Here is a 21,966-nt window from a genome sequence, read left to right on the forward strand (position 1 = left end):
TTATGATGATCTTTCATATATATTTACGGAATTTGATCATAGGAAAACGTAGATTTTTCTTCCTGGGTACAAGGTATAAAAAATGTTTGTATGTATAGAGAGAATATATAAATATTAATTTATATATATATTAACAAAAAGGTAATATTTTTATTAAAAAATATACAAATTAAGTTTATAAATAGAATTATTATTAATTTGAAGGGTATTTGTAAGTCGACCAATTTCCATGTTAAGTATTTTTTAGTTGCATACTTTGCGGCTACGGTGTGAAATTGTATTTGGCGGTTTTGTGTACGTGCTAAACAAGCGCGCAAATGGTTTTATTTTAAATCGCATCTGGCAATTTATTTACAAATTCAAAGTTCTTTACTCGCCCATATACATATATACACATAGTACTACATATCAGCTTTACGCATTTATGTGAAGCTGAAATTCGCTAACTTATAGATTTATAGCTAGTTTACGAGCGCCGTTGCCAAACGTTGTCTCGACTGATATCTTAAGATTTATACGGCTCGTGTTTAACATGTGTGCCTGTAAACATCTTATCGGATTGTTATTGCCTGCAACTGGGGCTTAATCTATGCCCGTGAATTACTCTGATAAAGTTAATGATAATGATGTCAATTGGTACTCGAGTAATTTAGCTTGAATTTGACACATTCAGTTCGGTTTCATTGCTCGAACGCGTTTAAACGTAAAGCGCCAGGCTTTCAAGTGCTTAAAGGGTAATATAAACGTATTCGATAAGGTTTTTGAATGGGTTTCAGCAGGCAGTTTCAACGATTTCATGCTTTAAGAAGCCCTAAAATAACTTGATACCTCTCAAGGCTCCCGACAGTCCTCCCACTTTGAATAAAATTAACATTTATTGAATGTAATTCAAGCAAATGCATTTCATCGGAGCATTTAATTATTGTGTTTATTTCCGCTAATGATTTACATTTCCGGCTTGCAGCACAGAAAGGTTTAAAATAAATATAATTTAAATAAATACACACTCTTCACTCAACATTCCTTATGCATATCTTTTCTCTTTGGCTAACTAAGCTAGCCAGGTGTTCTATTGACTTATATCGCATTGCGCATACGACACGTTGGCCGGCAACATATTTAAACTAGCTTTTAACAATTAACAATGGCAGTAACAATAAAAAGAACGTTGACTGCATATGAAATTTCCTTGCCAAAAATAAAATATATATATATGCATATATATATGTATATACTTTATTGTTAATTCACTTACATTTTTTTAACGCCTCATTAACAGCTGCCAACTCAAGACAACAACGACAACAACAAAAGCGACAAAAAAATATATAAACGTGACATCGCTGACCGGCCTCTTGCCATACGAAATACCCTTTCCCCTGCGGGCCCCACTTCTCTGCCCTCAGCAAAAGGTTTTCGCAATCGCATTCAACTTGTCGCGCTGTCCATTCACAGCCGAATGCATTGAACAAAAACAGAAACACTGGGAGAATCATTTCGTATATATCTATGCACAATTTTTGGCTATATACATAGTTACATGCCTGATCGACAATTTGGCACTTGTTGCTGCCTTTTTACTCTGACTTTTTTATGCTACCGCTCGCAACTCGCGTGATCTCAAGCGCTTGGGGTCTTTGGCGTTCAACGTCGCTGCCGCTGCCGCTGTCGCTGCTGCTGCTGCTGTTGCTGCTGCCACCGCCGCTGCTGGCGCTGTCAATATAGGCGGCGGCGTCGTTGTGGGTCTCATTAAGTGGGCGGTTCGCTCAGATTCAGTCGCTCGTGAAACGTTAAAACGCGCGAAACGCCTTGTCGTGTCGGCGACGTTATCTAAAATTCTCGGAAACAATTCCCTAGGTCTTCTGAAAGTACACAACCGTTAAGAAAATCTTGCAAAACAAATCGCATAAAAAAGCGTTACGAAAGGTGCGCAGAAAAGGGTAAAAAATAAAGTACAAATAAGATTAAAGACTAAAAATAAAGTACTAATAAGATTTTATATTCGTATAATTCAATATTATTTCAAAAATTTTTCGAAATCAAAAGGCTTCTGATTCATAGCATTTTTGAATTGATAAACTTTTAAAAAATTCTTAAACATCTTACGCCTCTTCTGTGTTTCTAATCAAATTATTTAAGTTCTACTTAATCAACTACTTGCAACATCTCAGATTTATGGCTGGCAATATTAACATTTATTTCCAAAAGTTTCTTAAACTCTAAACTGAACTCTTTCGTAACTTATTTTCGCAACCTATTAAACTTAAACTTCCTATAATGAAATTCAATATTCAACATAAACTATAAGGAAAAGTCAGAATGTCATGTGAATTAATATTGCTGTGCCATAAATTTAAGACCCAAGGCAAATGTCGCAAACTTACGGCTCAATTTACATTATCGGTTATTATTCAAATTGCATTTAGCTTTCGATTTGGATTTGGAGGGTGTCGGGTTATTCGCTGGCTATGCCAAATAAAAGTGAAAACTAAGCTGGGATAGTCTTACAAAGTGGGTCAACAACTCGACTGTGAGAAAGTGACTGGGCATGAATCAGAATTGAGAATATGATCGAGTATTTGAAATATCCGCAGCCTGAATATTATTGAGAACTCGGCCTGAGCCGTTATGTGCTTAATAAATCAAGTTGATATTGTTTTATTTATTGCCGCTTGGCCAGCTCACACGTGGGTCCCAGGCGTCTATTTAGCAACTATTTAATTGCTCATCTCAAGAATTGACAAGGTCACATAGTTGCAGCGGCATCTCGGCAATTCGCCGAGATAATTAGATTGGATACAACTTTCTAGTTGCATTACCTTTACCATTCTGCCGCCCTCTCTCTGCCTCTCTCCCCTTGGCAGTCCTTTATCATGCATTTGTTTTTTGTATTAAATCTCTTTTTTAGCTATTGTTTGGTTCTCTATCAAGTCACAAGTTTTTGGGTTTGTAAACAAATGAAACATTTTGCACTTTGCCCATGCAACAAGCTTTGCCAATAAATTGTCAGGTTTAAGGCAAACTATTTTGGATCTACTTACATCCGGACCCGGTACGCTACCCCTACGTGCCATTAAACGGTCGATAAACAAATTCTATTTAAATGGCGTTTAAACAAAAACAAAAATTAGTCGCTTTCCAGTTAGTAATTAATGTGTTATATCATATACACGAACTATAGTCCTATTATTTACGTATTTCCTCATTTTTAAGGCAATTTCTAATTGTTTGCTGCCTGGCTAAAAAAATAACATAAAAAAACACTCAACTAAGGGACGCGCTTACAATAAAGCTTTACTTTATTTTTAATAGTCCATAAATAAATAATAAGTCCAATTCGCGTGGCCATAAATCCAGATTTAATGTCTCAACAACCCAGGCAAATATTTATCAAAAATTCTGCGTCAATATTGTTGAATAGTTCTCAGAAAAAAAATCGAAAATAAATAAATCATTTTTAAATTGTAACAAATTATGATTTTTAGAAGGCACTTTCAATTTTTTACTTATCTAACATTTAAGATAAGCTTGATGTGCGTATACCTACCCTATATATTATGATTGTTAAAAACACATTTTTGTATAAGATTGGAATTTAAGAACTTCATCGTATATCAATGCGATTAATGCGAAATACGTGTGCCACATCCAAAAACTGGGTTCAAAAATTTTTTTTTTAATTTTTTGAGTATGCTATAAAATTAACTGAAACAAACAGACAGTCAGGAAAAGATAGATGGACTTGGGCATTGATACTGAATACGAAAAAATATATATATTTATTTTGGTGACGGAAATGCCGGCTTCTAATACCCTGTTCACAGAGTAACAATGTTCGTTTTCGTGATATTCATAATTTGCACAGCAGAACAAATCAATTTTTTGTGCCTTTTTTGAATAGGCACAGGGTATAACAATACTAGATACTTACTTTAAGTACTTAGCGGATATTAAGCAATTGCATCATACGCTTAGTTAGTTAATATTTGAAGCACGTTTTCGCCATGCAAGTGGACATAATTTGTTCTATGAACTTGCTCAATGAAAAATGTTCAAAGTCAAGACCGCAGACGCACATGTTTCGCTTAATAAAAGAAGCTTTAAGAGCCCCTTGTAAAAGCCACAAAATAAGTTATTTTTAAACTAAGCGAAGCTTTTAAACTAATTGCAGCTGAAAGCGGACAGAGCTTTTTAAATGATATTAAATTTGCATATTATCTGTAACACTTGAACCAATTAAGGCAGAAAGGCTCGAAGCCATATTAAGCTCTAAACAAATATTCTCAGAGCAATTTGGGCCCTGGGCTAGATGGAGATCTGTGATGTGCACAATTCTGAACCTAGTTATATCATTTGAAACAACCAGTTTGTTAAAGAGAGGGTATTCCTATTTCAGTCCTGCTGCCCAAAATGTCGCCGTCCAGCAAGCAGCAAGAGGCGGAGGATAGCGAACATAATCCCCAGGTGGTGGTCACGACCACAGGTGCTACACACAGCATACGACACGATCGTAGCCTCTGGCGTGATCTGACAGCCTATTGGATATTGGGTCTATGCAACAACTATGGCTACGTGGTGATGCTCAGTGCTGCGCACGATATCATTGCGCAGTTTAATGATGAGGTGAGACAGAATATGGCTATATTGAGTGACTGATAACTGAACTGATATTCCATATTAGCCAGAGGTAGACGATGGCGCTGTTGCCGGCACTGGACGTGAGTGCCATTTGGTATCGACGGGCGCCATATTGCTGGCAGATGTGTTGCCCTCACTGTTTGTCAAGATCCTGATGCCCTTCTTTCCGTTTTGGGTCAAGTGAGTTCTTACTCTCGCCACATTCAAGCCTGTGATAAATGGTTTTCTTGCAGTGTACGCATAGGCATAGCCGTTGCCTTCTCGGCGGCGGGTTTCCTGCTGGTTGGCTTTGCGAATGCCGAATGGATGGCGCTGCTGGGCGTGATTATTACCTCGGCTAGCAGCGGCATTGGAGAGACCACCTTTCTGGCGTATTCCTCCCGCTTTAACAAGTAAGTTTTGCTGTTTGACCATTCGCCTTGCCTGCTTGAACGCCTTCTTTTCCAGAAATGTCATTTCGACCTGGTCCTCGGGCACAGGCGGTGCCGGCGTCATCGGTTCACTGAGCTATGCCACGCTGCGCTCCCTGGAAGTCAGTCCGCGCGACACCATGCTGATCATGCTGATCTTTCCCGCTATTGAAGCTGTTGCCTTTTGGCTGCTGTTGCGTCGTCCCCAGATGCTGCCTGTCACCACTGTGGAATCTACCGAGGAGCTTATTAGCGATGATAAGCCCTTGGTGGGCTTCAAGGAGAAAATGTCATACATTAAACAACTGTTTAAATACATGTTGCCGCTGTGCCTGGTCTACTTCTTCGAATATTTCATCAATCAGGGCCTGGTAAGTCCATAAACTGGAAGATTTTCGTGCGTGTTCCAAATTAATGTTTTTTTTTTTTTTGTACTGAACAGTTTGAGCTGGTGTACTTTGAGAACATCTTCCTCGATAAGGCATCTCAGTATCGCTGGCTGAATGTGGACTATCAAATAGGCGTATTCATATCGCGCTCTTCCGTCAACATCTTCCAACTAAACAAAATCTGGCTAATGTCCGTGTTCCAGTTCATAAACGTTGTCTACTTCCTAACTGAAGTCATTTGGTTCTACACGCCCAGCATATGGATTGTGTTCGTCATTGTCCTGTGGGAGGGACTGCTGGGCGGCGGCGCCTATGTGAACACCTTCTATCGCATGTCCAAGGAAATACCGCCGGGTCGACAGCAGTTCGCCATGGCGATGGTCGTCCAATCGGATTCATATGGCATTGCATTGGCCGGATTCCTGGCCATACCCGTGCACAATGCCATTTGTGGACTGCCGGCGGCAGTGCGAAGTGTTGTCTGGTAACAGAACAGAATATAGGAACATAAAAAGAGCTCATAATGAGTATTTAATTATGCCTTTAAATTAGCTAAAATGTGTGAGTGTGAGTGTGTGTACGTTTTGTATTATCGCGCGTGTGTGTGTATGTGTATGGTTGGTAGTTAGTTTTTGTGTTTAATATTTAGTAATTTAGCAATTAGTTTAACAGTACATTTAACTTATAGACACTTCGAATGAAGTGTAATATGGTATTAATCTAGAGATAAATATCTTATAAACCAACTTTCAATAACAGCATAATAAGCTGAGAGAACGAAATCTGAACAATTAAGAAAAAAAAAGAAACAATGAACAATAGACATTGAAAATGATTACCAGGGCCAAGCTCTGTTGAGGTTATCATCTGGCTGCTTGCTATAATACCGTAAGCTTGTAAAGTGCAATATAATCGAGCAAAAAATATTCTATGATTGAGTCTTGGCAAGCAATTGCCATCAATTAAAATACAACAGAATTTATTTTTTGATACTTTATTACCAACAATGTTTCTTTCTCTTTTGTTTTTGATCGTTCTGAAAACTACGAATATGTAATTTGGTTCATAATATAATGCCAACTAATATGCCTATGTTGGACGCAATTTATGGCTAAACTTATTCAGATAGGATATAGTATATCATAATGCCCGGGTCTATAGATAAGATAAACCATAGGCTGAGCTCCCTCAGGGAAATCATGTGCCTTCACAGTGCCACCTTCGGCCCTGTCCAGGTATTCAACGCGCACGCCCACCCCGAGGGCGGCACATAGTGCTATGATGTGTATGTGATCGGATTCCTTGAACATTGGCTCGACTTCTTGATGGCGAAACTCCTCAATGGATAGATCACCTTCGATAAAGTGTTGATAAAAGTCGGCATCCTCCTGCAGTTTGCCCGACGTTATCAAACGCAGATAAACAATCACATAATCGGAATATCCCTGCTCGTTGAAGATATTATGCAGCTCAGTCTGCATCTTCTCAGATCCTCCGGCGTTATCTGGACTAACTCTATTTATAACATCCATAAACTGCAATCGAAAACAATTAAGGCATTCTTCTTCTGAACAAAACACAATAACTTACAGTTCCATGAAAATCTTCTAATGTAAAGCTGGGAAAACCGAGTTCTATTAGTTTATCCTTGGAGGCCTCTGCGATTTCTCGGAATTTATCGTAAGCAAGTTTATTCGTAATTAAATACTCCAAGTACGAGTAGGCAAACGCTCTAAAGAAGCAGTTGCCATCCGGACGTGTTCGCCGCATAAATTTATATTTCCCAGCCAAATCTTCGATCTTGGCTGTAAATACGGCATCGCCATTATATTCCGCAGTCAAACAAGTCAACGGCAGTTGTTCGCTGACCAAAGGGGTTGATTCACTGATCTAAAAATAATTCTTATCAATATCAAATAATGTGCAAGAAATACATTGCATCCTCACCTCCTTTTCAATATCACGCTGCTGCTGTAAAATTAAATCATCATGATTGCCGCCATTACGTTCCACCGACTCCATGAGTTACAAAAAAGTTATCAAACAAAATCACAAAAATATTTGTTCCAAATTTGAAAAAGTCATATAGGGCTAGTTTGACGGATGGCAAAAATAAAACACTACAAATATATCGGTCCCCAGAAAAAAAAAATACCCTAAAATAGTATTAATCGAACGAGCAGTAGGCTCTACAACTTCTGTTGATTTCTTAGTTCAGTTCTAGCTGCTACGCAGAACGGATCAGAAAATTACTTTATTAGTTGACTGAAGGATAGATAATAAAAACCGTAAGTTTAGAAACTCGGCGTATGGGAATTTTCTTTTACAATGCCTTCCTTTGTATTTAGCTGGGAAGATGACCTTGCCACGTGTTTATTTCGACATTTCTGCCGGAGGCGAAAAACTAGGACGCATCGTTATGGAGTTACGTGCGGACGTTGTGCCGAAGACTGCTGAGAATTTTCGAGCTCTGTGCACCGGAGAGAAGGGCTATGGCTATAAGGGCTCCCCGTTTCATCGGGTCATACCGGGTTTCATGTGTCAAGGTGGCGACTTTACCAACCAAAATGGCACTGGCGGGCGTTCGATATATGGAAACAAGTTTGCTGACGAGAACTTTACCTTGAAGCACACGGGTCCGGGTGTTCTTTCGATGGCAAATGCTGGACGTAATACCAATGGCTCGCAGTTCTTTATATGTACTGGCAAAACCAATTGGCTGGACAATAAGCACGTCGTCTTTGGCAAAGTGGTTGAGGGCATGGACATTATTACCAAGGTGGAGACACTTGGCTCTAACAGCGGCAAGACCGCTAAGAAAATTATTATTGAAGACTGTGGTGACTTGTAAGGAATACAACTTTGTCATATTTGTGCTCGTTTGTGTATTATAATCATACTACAAGATATAAAAAACGTGTCTGTGTATAAGCTTTAATTAATTATACTCTGAGAAACGACTTAAAATGGGTGGAGACGGTTATCATAATGACCAGATTAAAGATAATAATAAATGATAATATTAATAATGAAAATAATCATAATCATAGTACAAATAATAATTATAATGATAATGAAAATATAAATACCGATAATAATAATAATGAAAAGGATAATTGTATTTAAGAGGGTGATGATAATGTTAATGATATTAATGATAGCTTATAATAATAATAATAATTTTATTAATAATAATAATAATAATAATAATAATAATAATAATAATAATAATGGTAACATTATTAATGTTAACATTTTTTTCGGCTAGCAATTTTGGTTATAACATGACTGGTGGGAAATATAAATATATGGACAAACTTTGGATGACATGTTAAAGGTGACCTGGTTCGTTCGGAGGGTAAAATATTAACGTCTTAGCCGGGTGGATGGGACGTGCTTCAGAGGGAGATCTGGCCAGTATTTTCGCGTGTCATTTCAGCCGAACGCTATATCAGCGCTTTATTAACCAGATATTAACCAGATTCAGGCGAAGCGACGAACTGCGCACGTGCCAATCACAATAAGTAATTAGCAATAGTGCATTATTCTGAAGCGTTTGAACTTGTTTGCGGTTCGAATTAACAGCCATTGCCCACATCTCTGTTCCGTGTCTCCAGGTGGACACGATGACAGCATTATATACCACCCATTTATACCGCCGGGGGAGTAATTATATTAATAATATAGCTAAAGGCACCATATACAATTCAAATTCTTATCAAATTTTCGATTGCTCTAGGCTTTTACGAAATCGATAAGTATCGGTTTCCAGTACCTGTTCTTTAGAACAAGTATAATTTACTTTTTTTAAAAGCTCCGACGAAATTTGAAAAAACCCGTTTGCTTATGTTTGTGAGTGTATACAACAACTACGTGTGTTCTTAACGACAATGTGGATGACCTCTATATACAGGGTATTTATAGTAAAAGACTATATTAAAAGCCGTAGATAGTTCGCAACTAGCACTATTCAAAATGAAGCCCTAAAAGTGCGCCACACAATTTTTGATATTTTGAAAATTAACAACTTGTTTTATTTTAAACAACGCTGTGTATTATTTATGCTTTATCAACCCATTGGTCGTGTGTTTATACAGCAGCTGTTGCTGTTGCCACAAAAAGATCTCCGACGTAACAATGACAGCGGCACAAGCTACAATGTTGACTGCTAATTGCTGAGCGGCGCTTGAGCAGCAGCAAAATTTTTTAACCAGTCGTTTTTTAGCTGCCGCATCGAAAGGTTTTGAAGCGGCATTTAAATATTTACATATATTCCTATTAAAATTTACCGAAATGCGCGTCGTCATCTTATCAGCACTTTTACTATTGCTCAATCTCAATCTTAGCTGGGTTAAGGCGAGCGAGAAAAATACGTATAGAACTGGAAATAAATTGCCTAATATAATCATTATAATGGCTGATGATATGGTAATTGATATAGTTCACAACCAGTTTTGTATCAATATCAATAATTAACAGTTATAACTGACTAATTTAGGGGTTCGATGATATTAGCTTACGCGGTGGACGTGAATTTTTAACACCCAACATCGATGCACTGGGCTTTCATGGACGTCTGCTGGATCGTCTCTATGCACCGGCCATGTGTACACCTTCCCGTGGCGCTTTGCTGAGTGGCAAATATCCCATACACACAGGTAAGCAGTGTCTCTACAAAGTAATGCTGATGTAGTCTGAACAAACTGGGTCACCGTGACAGGTACCCAGCACTTTGTGATTAGCAATGAGGAGCCCTGGTCGCTAATGTTAAACACCACGCTGATGCCGGAGATCTTTCGGGCGGCTGGTTACTCAACCAATTTGGTGGGCAAATGGCACTTGGGATTCGCTAGGCCGGAGTATACGCCCACACATCGGGGCTTCGACTATCATTATGGCTATTGGGGCGCCTACATTGACTACTATCAACGGCGCTCACAGATGCCAGAGAAAACTTATATCGTTGGCTATGACTTCCGGCGAAACATGGAGGTGGAGTGCACAGATCGTGGCGTTTATGTTACGGATTTGCTGACCAACGAGGCGGAGCGTATAATCCAAGAGACTGCGGCTAAGCAGCAACCACTTTTCCTTATGATTAACCACTTAGCCACGCACACGGCCAATGATAACGATCCATTGCAGGCACCCGAGGAGGAGGTGCAAAAGTTTCTCCACATCAAAGATCCAAATCACAGGAAATATGCAGGTGAGCTTAATATATTCAATTATTTAGCATTATGTCTTGATCGTCAAAAGTATTTGAATAGCCATGGTTTCCAAATTGGATCAGAGCGTGGGCCGTGTGATTACCGCGCTGTCGCGCGCAGATCAGCTGGAGAACAGCATTGTGATCTTCTACTCGGACAATGGAGCGCCTTCGGTGGGCATGTTCGCCAACACGGGCTCCAATTGGCCACTCAAAGGTCAAAAGAATTCACCCTGGGAGGGTGGCGTGCGCGTGGCCGGCGTCATTTGGAGTCCATTGCTAACGGCGCGTGGCCATTTGTTTACCCAACCCATTTATGTTGGGGACTTTCTGCCAACGTTGGCGCATGCCGCGGGCATTGAGCTGCCTGAGTCGCTCCAGCTCGACGGCATTGACTTGTGGCCGCAGTTGTCGGGTAGCAATGATGCTCCACATGTGCCACGAGAGATATTGCACAGCCTGGACGATGTGTCACACTTTAGTTCACTGCTGCTGGGTCAGTGGAAGTATGTGAATGGCACCACTTTGGCCGGACAGTTCGATCAACTGTTGACCCACCGCGAACTGGACGAGTTGGATCCGCGCGCGCGTCGTTATGTGGTAGAGGTGCGTAATTCACCTGCCTCCAAAGCTCTGGCACGATATGATCTCCAGCGACTTACACAACATCGCATGCATACGCTCAGAGGATTAGCCACTGTGCGTTGCGGTGATATGCAGCGTGGCTGCAATGCTTTATTGGAGGAATGCCTGTACGATCTGAGCGTCGATCCGTGCGAGCTCAACAATCTAGCTTACTCGGAGGGACATGCGGAAATTCTCGCGACGATGCGCCAGCGTGTCCAGCAGCTGCGTGCTGAAGCTTTGCCGCCTGCAAATCGTCCAGGCGTCAGCTATGCCAATCCGAACCTGCATGAATGTACGTGGGACAACTTTGAAGTCAAGAAGGCGGGTGCAGGTAAGTTTAAAAGCAACAATTTAAATGTAGTATTTAAATATATTCGTTATTTAATGTTGGCAGTGCCGCTGGATTGCGATTACCATGGAATTCCCTGCAGTGCTTAGCCGTACCGTTAATTTCGATAACGATTTCATGCTCAGCACGTTTGAATATCGAATATATGCCAGCACGGTCTGGCAACGTTTCAGATCTTTCAAATTTAACTAAGATTTTTTGAATTATTTTTTAATTGTCTTTTATGTTAACTTTTTAATTATTGTTATTGTAATTCTATTTAATGTTTTTAAATTCTGTGAAATGAATACAAAGTGCATTACAATTTAAATGTAGACAATTTGGCGCCCAATAGTGTCAGCTGATGGCAGTGTCAGCCGTTGTTCATAAGGGTGGAAAGGAAAGCGCATACCCAGTATCTGTCACAGGATTTCAGACACACAGTTTTGTTACCATCATGGAGGAACGAGCTGTTTTAGCAAATATTGCCACAATCATTACAAAGGATCTGCTCATCGATGAGCAGCCCAGACACAGCAGCAGTGGCAGCTTCTTTTCCAGCAGTTATCCGTTGCTCGACGCCAGCGATGACGACGAGGCCGAAATCTTTGCATTGATGCAGCAAAAGCGTGCAGTCGCATCAGCCGGACAGGTTAAGGAAAAGCTGAAGCGCACGCACATCGAAGAGCCAGCGGCGGCAAGCGACAAGATTCCCAGCAAAATGGCCAGACTGGAGTGGAAATATGCAGAGCTTAATTTGCTGCAACGCTATGCGGATGCTCAGTTTGAATCTTTCCTACATATGCGCAAGCTAACCTTTCTGGTGAGTACACGCATACTCAAGCTCCAAATGGAAAAGCTGCATTACAACCCAATTGGGCTTGCAGAAAATCCAGCAGGCTCTGGAGGATATTTTGCAGAGAAATGCATTGCCGGGTGCGCCCAATCCACAGACAACCCTCTCGTTAGCTCTTTGGAAACTGGCTACAGATGAACATTTCGAGGAAATCGCACGCAAGTTTCAGTTTCCTTGGTCGGTGTGTCAGCAGGTAGTGCGCAGCTTCTGGCACATTATCTCCGACAACTATGAGAGTTTTATCAAGTGGCCCAACTCTCTGGAGGCCCAGCAGAGTACACTGCAGGGCTTTCAGAACGTGCCGCAGCTGAGTTGCTTCCGCGAGCTGTTTGGCGTTATATCCCTGAAGCGTCTGGACATTTTTTTGGAATGTGAACATGCCGAGGTGGCCGTAGTACTTCAACTGATTTGCAATGGCGAGCACAAGATCATTGACTGCTACGTGGAACTGGAGCAGGATTACACCTTCGAGGAATCGCCGATTGGACAAACGCTCGCTCTCAATCCACGCACAATGCCAGCGGGCAGCTATCTAATTGGCAGCAGTAGTTTTCCACTCAAATCCTATTTGGTACGACCTATTGAGGCAGAATGCTTTCGCAAGGATACCGTCTTCAATGGCTTGTTGGAGCCAGCATACCAGTTAGCCGACGATGTGATGGATACTTTGGCGCGTCGTTTTCAAACTTTATATGCTCTGGAGGCCCGTGATTTGAACGAGGTGCGGCTGATTGTGGAGAGCATTTGTGCTATGCACAACCTATGTGTAGATTTCCAAGACAATTATTTAGAGACGGATGAAGGTGGACAAAATAAATTTAGCTGGGGCGGAGATCTGCCTGGACGTAGAGGCAGCGAGAAGGATGCCAAGGGACTACGTCGCCGCATGGAGCTGCTTGACGCACTGGTGAACACTGAAGAGGGGGAGTAATAACATATATATATATACGCGATGAAATAAAAAAATGTAAATCACTTCGGAACATCAAACCCTTCATTAATATGAAAATATAAACAGTATTTAGTGCTAGTCATTGCGATATATGCGAAACTATCGATAACGCATAATGCTAGATCCGATAGTTTGATTGCCGGCTGCGCAACATCTGGCAACTCTGTAGCAATAACAAAACAAATGCACGTGTAAGATTTTGTTTAATTTAAATAAACCATTTGCGGATATAAAATGGATACATTCGACATATTTAAACAATTAACAGCTGGTGTACGATTTACTAAGAAACGTGCGGTATGTAGAATTTGGTAAATTAAAAGCACTCACTAAAACTTATGCTAGGCAGGCTCCGTCATCCAAGCCAAACACTTCCAACCAGGTAAAGGAACAACCGCAACCGCTACCATCTGCCTCTGAGCCAGCCGAAGCTTCCGAGGCAGACGATGACGGCACAGCAAAGGACGAATTTCGTTTGCTCACTAATGTCACCGGCACAGCACCAACTGGACCCAAGCAGAAAAAGGCCAAAAAGCAACTGTCAAAGGAGCAGGCAGAGCAACTGCAACGTGCAGAGAAAATTAGTGCCCTGCGCAAGGAACATAGCATAACAGTGCTGGGCAAGGATGTGCCAGCACCCATAAATAGCTTTGACGAGCTGAGCACGTCGGATTTCAAGCTGCTGCCGCGCCTGCAAGAGAATCTTTTGTCCTATGGCTTTGCACAGCCCACACCTATACAAATGCAGGCGCTGCCCGTGCTGCTGAATAATAGGGCGCTGATGGCCTGCGCCCCAACGGGCTCGGGTAAAACATTGGCATTTCTTACGCCCATCATTAACGGGCTGCGCAGTCATAAAACGACTGGACTGCGCGCCCTGGTGCTGGCGCCCACACGAGAGCTGGCACAGCAAATATATCGTGAGTGCGCGGAGCTTACCAGGGGGACGGGACTACGCACTCACTTCATCAGCAAAGTGAGCGAAGCACGGCAGCAACATGGACCCGACTGCAAACAGAAATATGACATATTGATATCAACGCCAAACCGTGTACGTTTCCTGCTGCAGCAGCAGCCGCCACTGCTGGACTTCAAAGGCATTGAGTGGTTCGTGTTGGACGAGGCTGATCGTCTCATGGAGGAGGGTCAGAACAACTTCAAGGAGCAACTCGACGAAATCTATGCGGCCTGCACGCATCCGCAAAAGCGTGTGGCCTTTTTCAGTGCCACCTACACGGTGCCTGTGGCCAAATGGGCGCTGCGGCATCTCAAAAATCTAGTGCGTGTGACGATTGGTGTACAGAACAGCGCCACGGATACAGTCCAACAGGAACTGCTCTTTGTGGGCTCGGAAAGCGGTAAACTGCTGGCCGTGCGCGAAATGGTGCGCCAAGGACTACAGCCGCCAGTTCTGGTCTTTGTGCAGAGCAAGGATCGCGCCAAGCAGCTGTTTGAGGAGCTGCTCTACGATGGCATCAATGTGGATGTCATACACGCGGAGCGAACGCAGTATCAGCGCGATAATTGTGTGCGCGCTTTTCGCGAGGGTCACATCTGGGTGCTCATATGCACGGAGCTGATGGGACGCGGCATTGACTTTAAGGGCGTCAATCTGGTCATCAATTATGATTTTCCGCCTAGCACCATTTCGTATATTCATCGCATTGGACGCACAGGTCGCGCAGGTCGTCCGGGACGCGCCATTACCTTCTTTACGCAGGACGATACGGCCAATTTGCGGAGGTAGGTGCTTATAAATTCCGACGTACTTCACATTCAATTGATATATATTTTATTAATAGCATTGCACAGATAATCAAGAACTCGGGCGGAGAGGTGCCGGAGTACATGCTGCAAATGAAGAAGGTCCGCAAATCGGAGGCGAAAATGCGTGCCAAGAAGCCGCTGGAACGCGAAGACATATCAACCAAAATTCGCCCTGAGCCGAGGCCAACGCCCAAAAACCTAGTAAAATTACAAAAAATAGAAAAAACCGAAAAGGTTCTCAATCAGCAAAAGAATAAGAAGCATAATAATTTGGCCAAAAATGGAGACGCAAATGCGGCACGCAAAACCAAAAAACTGGCAAAAATCAAAGACCAAATAGCGAGCAAAGTGGCTGCAAAAGGCAAAGCGAAAAAGCCCAAGAAGAGTGTTAAATGATGCGCCTATTTTAAGCAATAAATATGAAGGTAAGGTAAGTATATAAAAATATTATATTGAATTATATGGTACGCTTAGTTATGTATGTTACTTTGCAGATTTGTTCACGACTTGTGTTGATGATTCTTCTCAAAATCCTGCCTGGATTTTCACTTGTAAAAAAAAAAAAACAACTTGAGACTAAGTTTTAGTTCATAGAACATGGGAAATAACCGTTCAAATAATTAGCCAGTTATTGAGTTTTTCCAAGTGTGCATTTTATATCAAAACAATATCCACTTGATAAATGCCATATGCGATTTTTTAAGGTGAATCAAAGGATATTTTAATAACATTCAATAATCATTTTAATGTTCCCATATTTCAATATAAAAACATGTTTTCAAAAAATATGCGTGCTTAACTATTTGTACAGCATTCTTGTATAAACTCTTATACTAAGTTGGGTTTTTTAATTTAATACTAAAAGGCGCAATCGGAATAGTAACAATTACAAGTTCTATTTCTCGTCTTTGACAATCTTCTTTGATGGCCTTCCACGCCTTTTGGGCTGCAAATCACAGCCTTTGGCGTGGTTGGCCAAGTGAGTTTTAAGTTGATCGCTTCTGGAGAAGCGCGCCGTGCATTCGTGGCACTTGTATGGTTGTTCGCCTGTATGGACGCGCACATGCCTGTCAAGATCTCGCCGACGGTTAAATGCCTTCGAGCAGTGGCTGCATTTATATGGATGGTCGCCGGTGTGCACACGCAGATGCACCGTCAGATCGTAGTTCCGGACAAAAGACTTTGAGCAGCGGACACATTTGTGCGGACCCTCGGCGGAATGAATGTGTACGTGAGCCCGTAAATTTGATTTTTGGGTAAAGGCCTTCGGGCAATGTGGGCACTTGTGTGGACGCTGGCCGTAATGCAATTGTATATGGTCCCTGGCATGATGGCTTTGAGCAAAGGCCTTCGGACAGTGCGGACACTTGTATGGACGCTCGCCGGTGTGGGTGCGCCTGTGCGCCTGTAGAGTTTTGTGCCGGCTAAATTCCTTGGGGCATTCCAGACACTTGTATTGGCGCTCTTCGATCTGCATATGTTTGCGTGCTGCCTGTTGTTTCTTGCCTTGAAACTGAGATTCTTCTTTAACAGAATTGGTGTCCGTTTCCGGTTCCTCGCTCCAGTCGCTGTGGTAGCTGCTGTCAGACTGGGATATCTGGCTGCGTTCGATGTAGCTCTTACGCTTAGATTGACGAATGGGATAGCGACTTGAGCTCGATTGCGTTTCTGCCAAGTCCCCATTTAAAAGAGATTCACTTTCTTCAATGCTCTCTGACTCCTGACGCTCGATGTTCCCCTTACTGTGCTCTTCAGGCTCCAAGTAGCTCTCGAGTGAGTTTTCTGCATTCGCTGTTTCCATCTGTTCCAAATGCTCATTGGTTGGCTTACAGTTCTCTCGCTCCGGACTCGCCTCGTGCTCCACTTTGATGCAATCGATATCCGAAACTCGCTTCGGCAGGTCCCATTCCTCGGCTGCCAGCATATCACAAAAGGCATCGACATCGACTTCAACTGCGCTTTTCTCAACCTTCAGAGCAAGCAATTTGTAGCTATGCTCACATCTGCGCTTGAATTTAAACGCCGTTTGGGCATCCGCCGTGCATGGCAGGCATATCATCTTGGGAAATGTATCGTCGCTTTTCACTCTGCAGTCCGCGCATTCGTTCAGGATGTCTGCCAAGCTGGGCTCATCTTCCGACTGCTCTCGGTCGCCGAATATATCTATAAGACTGGCGGATCCGCTTAAGCAGATGCGGCATATTTGATCCATACTTTTAACAATAAAGCTGCTGAAGCTTTAAGCGGCCTTCGTTATTTACTTCTTGCATGCGAGCAACAGATGTGTAATATCGATTCTCTAGGGTGACCATCTTTAATATAGAATATTCAATATATCGATACTATCGATACTGTTATGATTATCATGGCGGCAACAATTTAAAAATTCGCACGTTCTTTAATAACGCTCTTTTAATAGAGCTCTCGACTGCCGCCTCACCCTCATAATAAAATGTCATGTTTTTAATGCGGTTTTGATATATTTACTTTTTGTATGTATACGTATTATCTTAGATATAGTACGTTTTCATAATTATTTTTTAATGTGCAATTGGGTTTTTGTTTTATTGATTTATTATCAATTGTGTCAATACCTTATTCATTATATAAATTAGTGGTTTTTACTTTCGTTAAATGCTATTCTTAAATATAATTTGGAAGCAAACTTCTAATTTGTTTACCAAGTTAACAACGTTTTGAATAAAAATAATGTTATACAATAATAAAGTGCGAAATCATTTTTAATAAAAATCAATAATAAATTAATATGAATGAATAATATATATATAAATGTATGTTTATGAGTTTCAAGGGAACAACGAAACAAAAAATATATAATAATAAATAAAATGCATTAAAACCTACTTTAAAAGTTATAGCTGCGATTTTGTATGTTTTGTTATTTCGAGTTGGTTCCTTAGCAACATATTGTGACTTCCGCAGCTGTCACAACATTTAACAGATTGCATTACTTTTCGACATTTGTTTAAACTTATCAATTAGATATATGTATGTACGCGTTAATTTTACTATTGAAATTTGTTATGTACTAGGTTAGGTCTAAATTTCATTGTATGTTAAATCTTTTTTTAAGCTTGATAGGAAGCTGTTTTTAGGGCTTATTGTGAAATTCTGTTTAAATTATTTGTTTGATTTACTTGTCGTTCTTTATGCAATTATCATTTTAATGCATAAACAATTTACAAATTCAAGTACCGTTTTATAAGCCCTACATGCATTATAATTATTTATCAGTTTTTTGCGTAGGCATTTTACAATAAGCATGTTAGCAATTATATATATATAAATATATATATATATATTTGATTCTTAATGCTTTTTTTCGAGAAATTTATATTAATTTTTTGGGGAGAAGGCATTTTAGAAATTTCCTTGAAATTTTAACCAACTTTTTTTTGTTTGTTTTTTTTTTTTTACAAAGAACATTTAGCATTTGTTGATTGCTAATGACATTTTACGTTCATGTAAGCATATGCATATGTTTATATATATATATCTATTTATATATGTATATATGGGGGTGTGTCTCGGTTTGAATCTAACACTATGCATATTTGCTAAAACGCGCGACACAACAAACATTTTCTTTTAAAGCGCTACCAAATGAGAAACAATTAACAATTAATTATACAATTACGTACACATTGCTCAACTTTAAAACGCTGGAAAAATTTGGCTTCGATTTGTTGCAGTTATCTGTCGGTCTGTTTGTTGTTGTGTTGTATTTTTTCAGTAGAAATGCGGCGGCGGCAGCGTTTGCGACGGCAAAGCTAACGTCGGCTTCGGCTCCCATCAGACGACAGAATCCTTCCGTATCCTGTGATTGTTCGTTTGTGTGTTAGCATACATGTGTGTTTAAAAGTGCAAGATGAATACAAAGAGAAATATAATTATGTAGTTATGAGGGAATCGCTTTATCGATCATGCAGTATAAAACTATTATCGCACCACATATAATTCTCAGTCTGGGGTGCACGCATAACGCCAACGCCGCCGCCCAGACGACGATAGTTCATGCAGCCGCACAGGCGCCATTGATTCGTCTCTGGATCATACACCTCAATGGTCTTCAAATAGGCGGAGCCATCGAAGCCGCCCACAGCATACAGTTGCCCGTTGACTACGGCTAGGCCGACCTACAAGAGATGTTAGAATTAGGATAAGTTGAATCATTAAATAATAAGGCATCAATTACGCCGCTGCGCCGCGAGGTCATGGCCACAATTGGGCTCCAGGTGTTGGTTAATGGATTGTAGCGCTCAGCAGACGACAGTTCCATGCAATCATCCCGACCGCCAACGGCATAAATATAGTTATTAAATACGGCGCAGCCAAGATGTTTGCGACGAGTGGACATAGGATTGACGGCCACCCATTTGTTTTGCCTATTATTTGTGAACAAATGCAGATTAGGCAGGACATATGTCGATAACTTGAACAATAATTTACCTGGGATCATAGCGTTCTACAGTGTTGAGCGGGCATTGACCATCGGAGCCGCCTATGGCATAAAGATGTCCGCTCAGGACGGCAACAGCGACTCCCAGACGGCGTGTGGTCATTGGAGCCACCTTGGACCATTTATTCTCCTTTGGATCGTAGCGTTCGACATGATTCAAGCATTGAACGCCATCCTGACCGCCCACTGCATACAGAAAGCCATCCAGTACGGCTACGCCGACGCTTGTGCGGCACGATGTGGTTGGCGCAACATCGCAGGACCATTGATTAGTCTGCGGATCATAGCGCTCTATGCTATTCAAATAGCTTTGACCATCGTGTCCTCCAACAGCATAGAGCAGATCATTGAGAACGGCAACGCCGACGCCGCATCGTCGTTTGCTCATAGGCGCAACCATTTTCCAATCATTGGTCTGGGGATCGAAACGTTCAACAGATGCAATGGCATCGCCCGAGCACCATCCGCCCACGGCGAAAAGCACCTCTCCGCGCCGCGTGGGCTTGCGTGGACGGGTACGCGGGCCCTGCATCAGTGGTCGCTCCTGCGGCAGTAGCAGGTAATTTTTGGCCTCATCGACCAGATCACGGCAGGCTTCGTCCGAGCGTACCAGGAGATCAGAGCCCACAGTGCCCACCAGGAACTTGGGCGAAAGCAGCGGCAAACGCACATGCTGCAGCACCTGTTTGACAATAAAGCATAATTAGGAGTTGACCAAGAGTAGAGTAGACTGGCACTTACCTGTGCCAAATGCTGTCGCCGCTCAGCGACATTGTACTTGAGCCAGGACATGACTGCATTAAAGACCTGCTCCTCGCTGCGAACGTTGAGCTCGTCGCTGCAAATGATATCCACCAATTGGCCGACGGGCAAGAGCAGGAACTCCTCGCTCTCCATTACCTCTTGGAAGTTGTGTTGCGTAAATTTGTCAGCAATGCGCAGTAGCTCGCGGCAGGAGTGAGTGTCGGCGAAGGCGCGTATGCCCAGGCAGTTGGTCGGATCGAGTTGACGCTTGAGAAACTCACAGCATATGTCCTGTATTTCGACGAGCTGCAGGAGGCAGGCGGCTGGTAGCAGCGTTTGGACATTGGACTCCTCCACAATAATGTGGGCGGTGTAGCAAAAATCAATTAGCAGCTCCATTGCATTCTCATCAATATCGCGAATGGTGACCTCTGTTTGGCGCGACTCCTCCAGCTCGCCAGTGAACATGGCACAAAAGTATGAGCTGCACGCGCTCAAAATGACGCGATGGGCAAAGATCTTGCGTCCGCCCACATTGAGTACCACGTCACAGAGCTCCCGATGCCGTCGCAGCATGTTTAGCTCGGTAAGCGTCACTTTTGGATGCTTCTCCGATGTGTGGGTGAGTCGGGCCGGCGAGGGCGGGCGTTCGGCACCGCTGGTGCCACCGCTGCCCAACCCAGTACCCGTTGTGCCCGAGCCACCTGTGGCTGCGGCAGCAGGGCCGCTGCCAAGGCCGGTGGAGCCAGGCAGTAAAGGATCGCCCATTCTGTTCGCCGCTAAGCGCAGCGGGGCGGAAGCCCAACCCCACACGGCGTCTATCTATATTGATGGAAAAGTACACAAATGAGTGGAGGAGAATGGATACGCTTTTGCCTTCAACATTGCCTGCTGCCCACACGCTCGCAACACAAGTCAAAAGCCAATTTGAGATGAGCGCGTGAAAGGTAGCTAATACATTAACTTCACGACCTAATTGTAGCCAAGTTATGGTAAATATATGGTTCTTGATACAAGGGGATCACAAATTTTGTATACTTTATATATTTTTATAATTGTGTATAATTGTAAAACAAGGGAATATACAAAATATGTTACGTTAGCTACTGTGTGGGCGTGAACAAATTGTCACGCGCTCATCTCTAAATTAAATCGTAGCCTCAATACCTTTGCGTCTCTGTTATCCACGGATCCAAAGCACGTCCACGGAAACCAGGTGCAGGCGGAAATGTTCGAAAATGCAATTTTGGTGCTTGATTAATGCGACATTTGTGCTTAAGATTGGATTTGCTCGTTTTCAAGTTGCAGTTGCATATGACCAGATTTTGCACTCGCACAGATTTTTGTGCTTTGTGAAAAATCGAACAATCAAAAAAACAAAAATTTTATGACGTTTAGCTAAAGTGTGCGCGTCAGTTTACAAATGGCTGCCAGTAGTGGGCATATCATTAGCACAGCTTGCATTATTTAATAATGCATTTGAACGTATTTTAAGCACAATAAACACGAATTTTCACAATATTTTCATCAGAAGCTTCTCGTTGAGATAGATAGAGGCTGGCCTTT

General features: G+C 42.1%; 8 protein-coding genes across 13 annotated transcripts; 5 read left to right on the plus strand and 3 right to left on the minus strand.

The window, feature by feature from the left end:
- The first annotated feature begins 696 nt into the window (after positions 1–696).
- Positions 697–6,242, plus strand: LOC115766806 (battenin). Of its 3 annotated transcripts, none has more exons than XM_030710852.1 (6): positions 697–734; positions 4,397–4,623; positions 4,682–4,818; positions 4,872–5,030; positions 5,086–5,419; positions 5,491–6,242. In XM_030710852.1, the coding sequence occupies exons 2-6, from the start codon at positions 4,411–4,413 to the stop codon at positions 5,923–5,925; spliced, it is 1,278 nt and encodes a 425-aa protein (XP_030566712.1). In that variant the 5' UTR covers positions 697–734; positions 4,397–4,410; the 3' UTR covers positions 5,926–6,242. The 3 variants fall into 3 exon arrangements, with proteins under 3 accessions (XP_030566712.1, XP_030566693.1, XP_030566704.1); XM_030710833.1 differs by lacking the exon at positions 697–734 and adding an exon at positions 1,565–1,940; XM_030710844.1 differs by lacking the exon at positions 697–734 and adding an exon at positions 1,565–1,926.
- Positions 6,243–6,429: 187 nt separating this feature from the next.
- LOC115766824 (ubiquitin thioesterase otubain-like) lies at positions 6,430–7,542 on the minus strand. The gene is made up of 3 exons (XM_030710863.1): positions 7,385–7,542; positions 7,028–7,327; positions 6,430–6,972 (listed from the first exon to the last, which is right to left on the minus strand). Exons 1-3 carry the CDS (start codon positions 7,457–7,459, stop codon positions 6,559–6,561), a joined length of 789 nt encoding a protein of 262 aa, XP_030566723.1. The 5' UTR covers positions 7,460–7,542; the 3' UTR covers positions 6,430–6,558.
- Positions 7,543–7,628: 86 nt separating this feature from the next.
- On the plus strand, positions 7,629–8,353 carry LOC115766833 (peptidyl-prolyl cis-trans isomerase-like). The gene is made up of 2 exons (XM_030710874.1): positions 7,629–7,725; positions 7,786–8,353. Exon 2 carries the CDS (start codon positions 7,794–7,796, stop codon positions 8,286–8,288), a length of 495 nt encoding a protein of 164 aa, XP_030566734.1. The 5' UTR covers positions 7,629–7,725; positions 7,786–7,793; the 3' UTR covers positions 8,289–8,353.
- Positions 8,354–9,679: 1,326 nt separating this feature from the next.
- LOC115766941 (arylsulfatase B) lies at positions 9,680–11,748 on the plus strand. The gene is made up of 5 exons (XM_030711032.1): positions 9,680–9,865; positions 9,936–10,095; positions 10,158–10,646; positions 10,708–11,604; positions 11,668–11,748. The coding sequence occupies exons 1-5, from the start codon at positions 9,731–9,733 to the stop codon at positions 11,709–11,711; spliced, it is 1,725 nt and encodes a 574-aa protein (XP_030566892.1). The 5' UTR covers positions 9,680–9,730; the 3' UTR covers positions 11,712–11,748.
- A 128-nt stretch (positions 11,749–11,876) lies between these two features.
- Positions 11,877–13,456, plus strand: LOC115766953. Its single transcript, XM_030711043.1, has 2 exons — positions 11,877–12,424; positions 12,489–13,456. The coding sequence occupies exons 1-2, from the start codon at positions 11,966–11,968 to the stop codon at positions 13,386–13,388; spliced, it is 1,359 nt and encodes a 452-aa protein (XP_030566903.1). The 5' UTR covers positions 11,877–11,965; the 3' UTR covers positions 13,389–13,456.
- Positions 13,457–13,509: 53 nt separating this feature from the next.
- LOC115766925 (probable ATP-dependent RNA helicase DDX52) lies at positions 13,510–16,033 on the plus strand. Of its 2 annotated transcripts, none has more exons than XM_030711021.1 (4): positions 13,510–13,706; positions 13,759–15,152; positions 15,212–15,601; positions 15,671–16,033. In XM_030711021.1, the coding sequence occupies exons 1-3, from the start codon at positions 13,644–13,646 to the stop codon at positions 15,570–15,572; spliced, it is 1,818 nt and encodes a 605-aa protein (XP_030566881.1). In that variant the 5' UTR covers positions 13,510–13,643; the 3' UTR covers positions 15,573–15,601; positions 15,671–16,033. The 2 variants fall into 2 exon arrangements, with proteins under 2 accessions (XP_030566881.1, XP_030566874.1); XM_030711014.1 differs by having other exon boundaries at positions 15,212–15,606; positions 15,671–16,031.
- A 22-nt stretch (positions 16,034–16,055) lies between these two features.
- On the minus strand, positions 16,056–17,392 carry LOC115766963 (zinc finger protein 813-like). The gene has a single exon (XM_030711053.1). The coding sequence runs from the start codon at positions 17,386–17,388 to the stop codon at positions 16,072–16,074; it is 1,317 nt and encodes a 438-aa protein (XP_030566913.1). The 5' UTR covers positions 17,389–17,392; the 3' UTR covers positions 16,056–16,071.
- A 592-nt stretch (positions 17,393–17,984) lies between these two features.
- LOC115767826 (kelch-like protein diablo) lies at positions 17,985–21,945 on the minus strand. Of its 3 annotated transcripts, XM_030712188.1 has the most exons (6): positions 21,568–21,945; positions 20,398–21,222; positions 19,647–20,338; positions 19,393–19,582; positions 19,146–19,333; positions 17,985–19,014 (listed from the first exon to the last, which is right to left on the minus strand). In XM_030712188.1, exons 2-6 carry the CDS (start codon positions 21,166–21,168, stop codon positions 18,990–18,992), a joined length of 1,866 nt encoding a protein of 621 aa, XP_030568048.1. In that variant the 5' UTR covers positions 21,169–21,222; positions 21,568–21,945; the 3' UTR covers positions 17,985–18,989. The 3 variants fall into 3 exon arrangements, with proteins under 3 accessions (XP_030568048.1, XP_030568030.1, XP_030568039.1); XM_030712170.1 differs by having other exon boundaries at positions 17,985–19,333; XM_030712179.1 differs by lacking the exon at positions 21,568–21,945 and having other exon boundaries at positions 17,985–19,333; positions 20,398–21,458.
- Positions 21,946–21,966: the final 21 nt, after the last annotated feature.

The sequence above is a fragment of the Drosophila novamexicana genome, unplaced genomic scaffold (genome assembly GCF_003285875.2).
Source record: "Drosophila novamexicana strain 15010-1031.04,08,12 unplaced genomic scaffold, DnovRS2.1 tig00000009-arrow-pilon, whole genome shotgun sequence".
In the NCBI taxonomy this organism is placed as follows: domain Eukaryota; kingdom Metazoa; phylum Arthropoda; class Insecta; order Diptera; family Drosophilidae; genus Drosophila; species Drosophila novamexicana.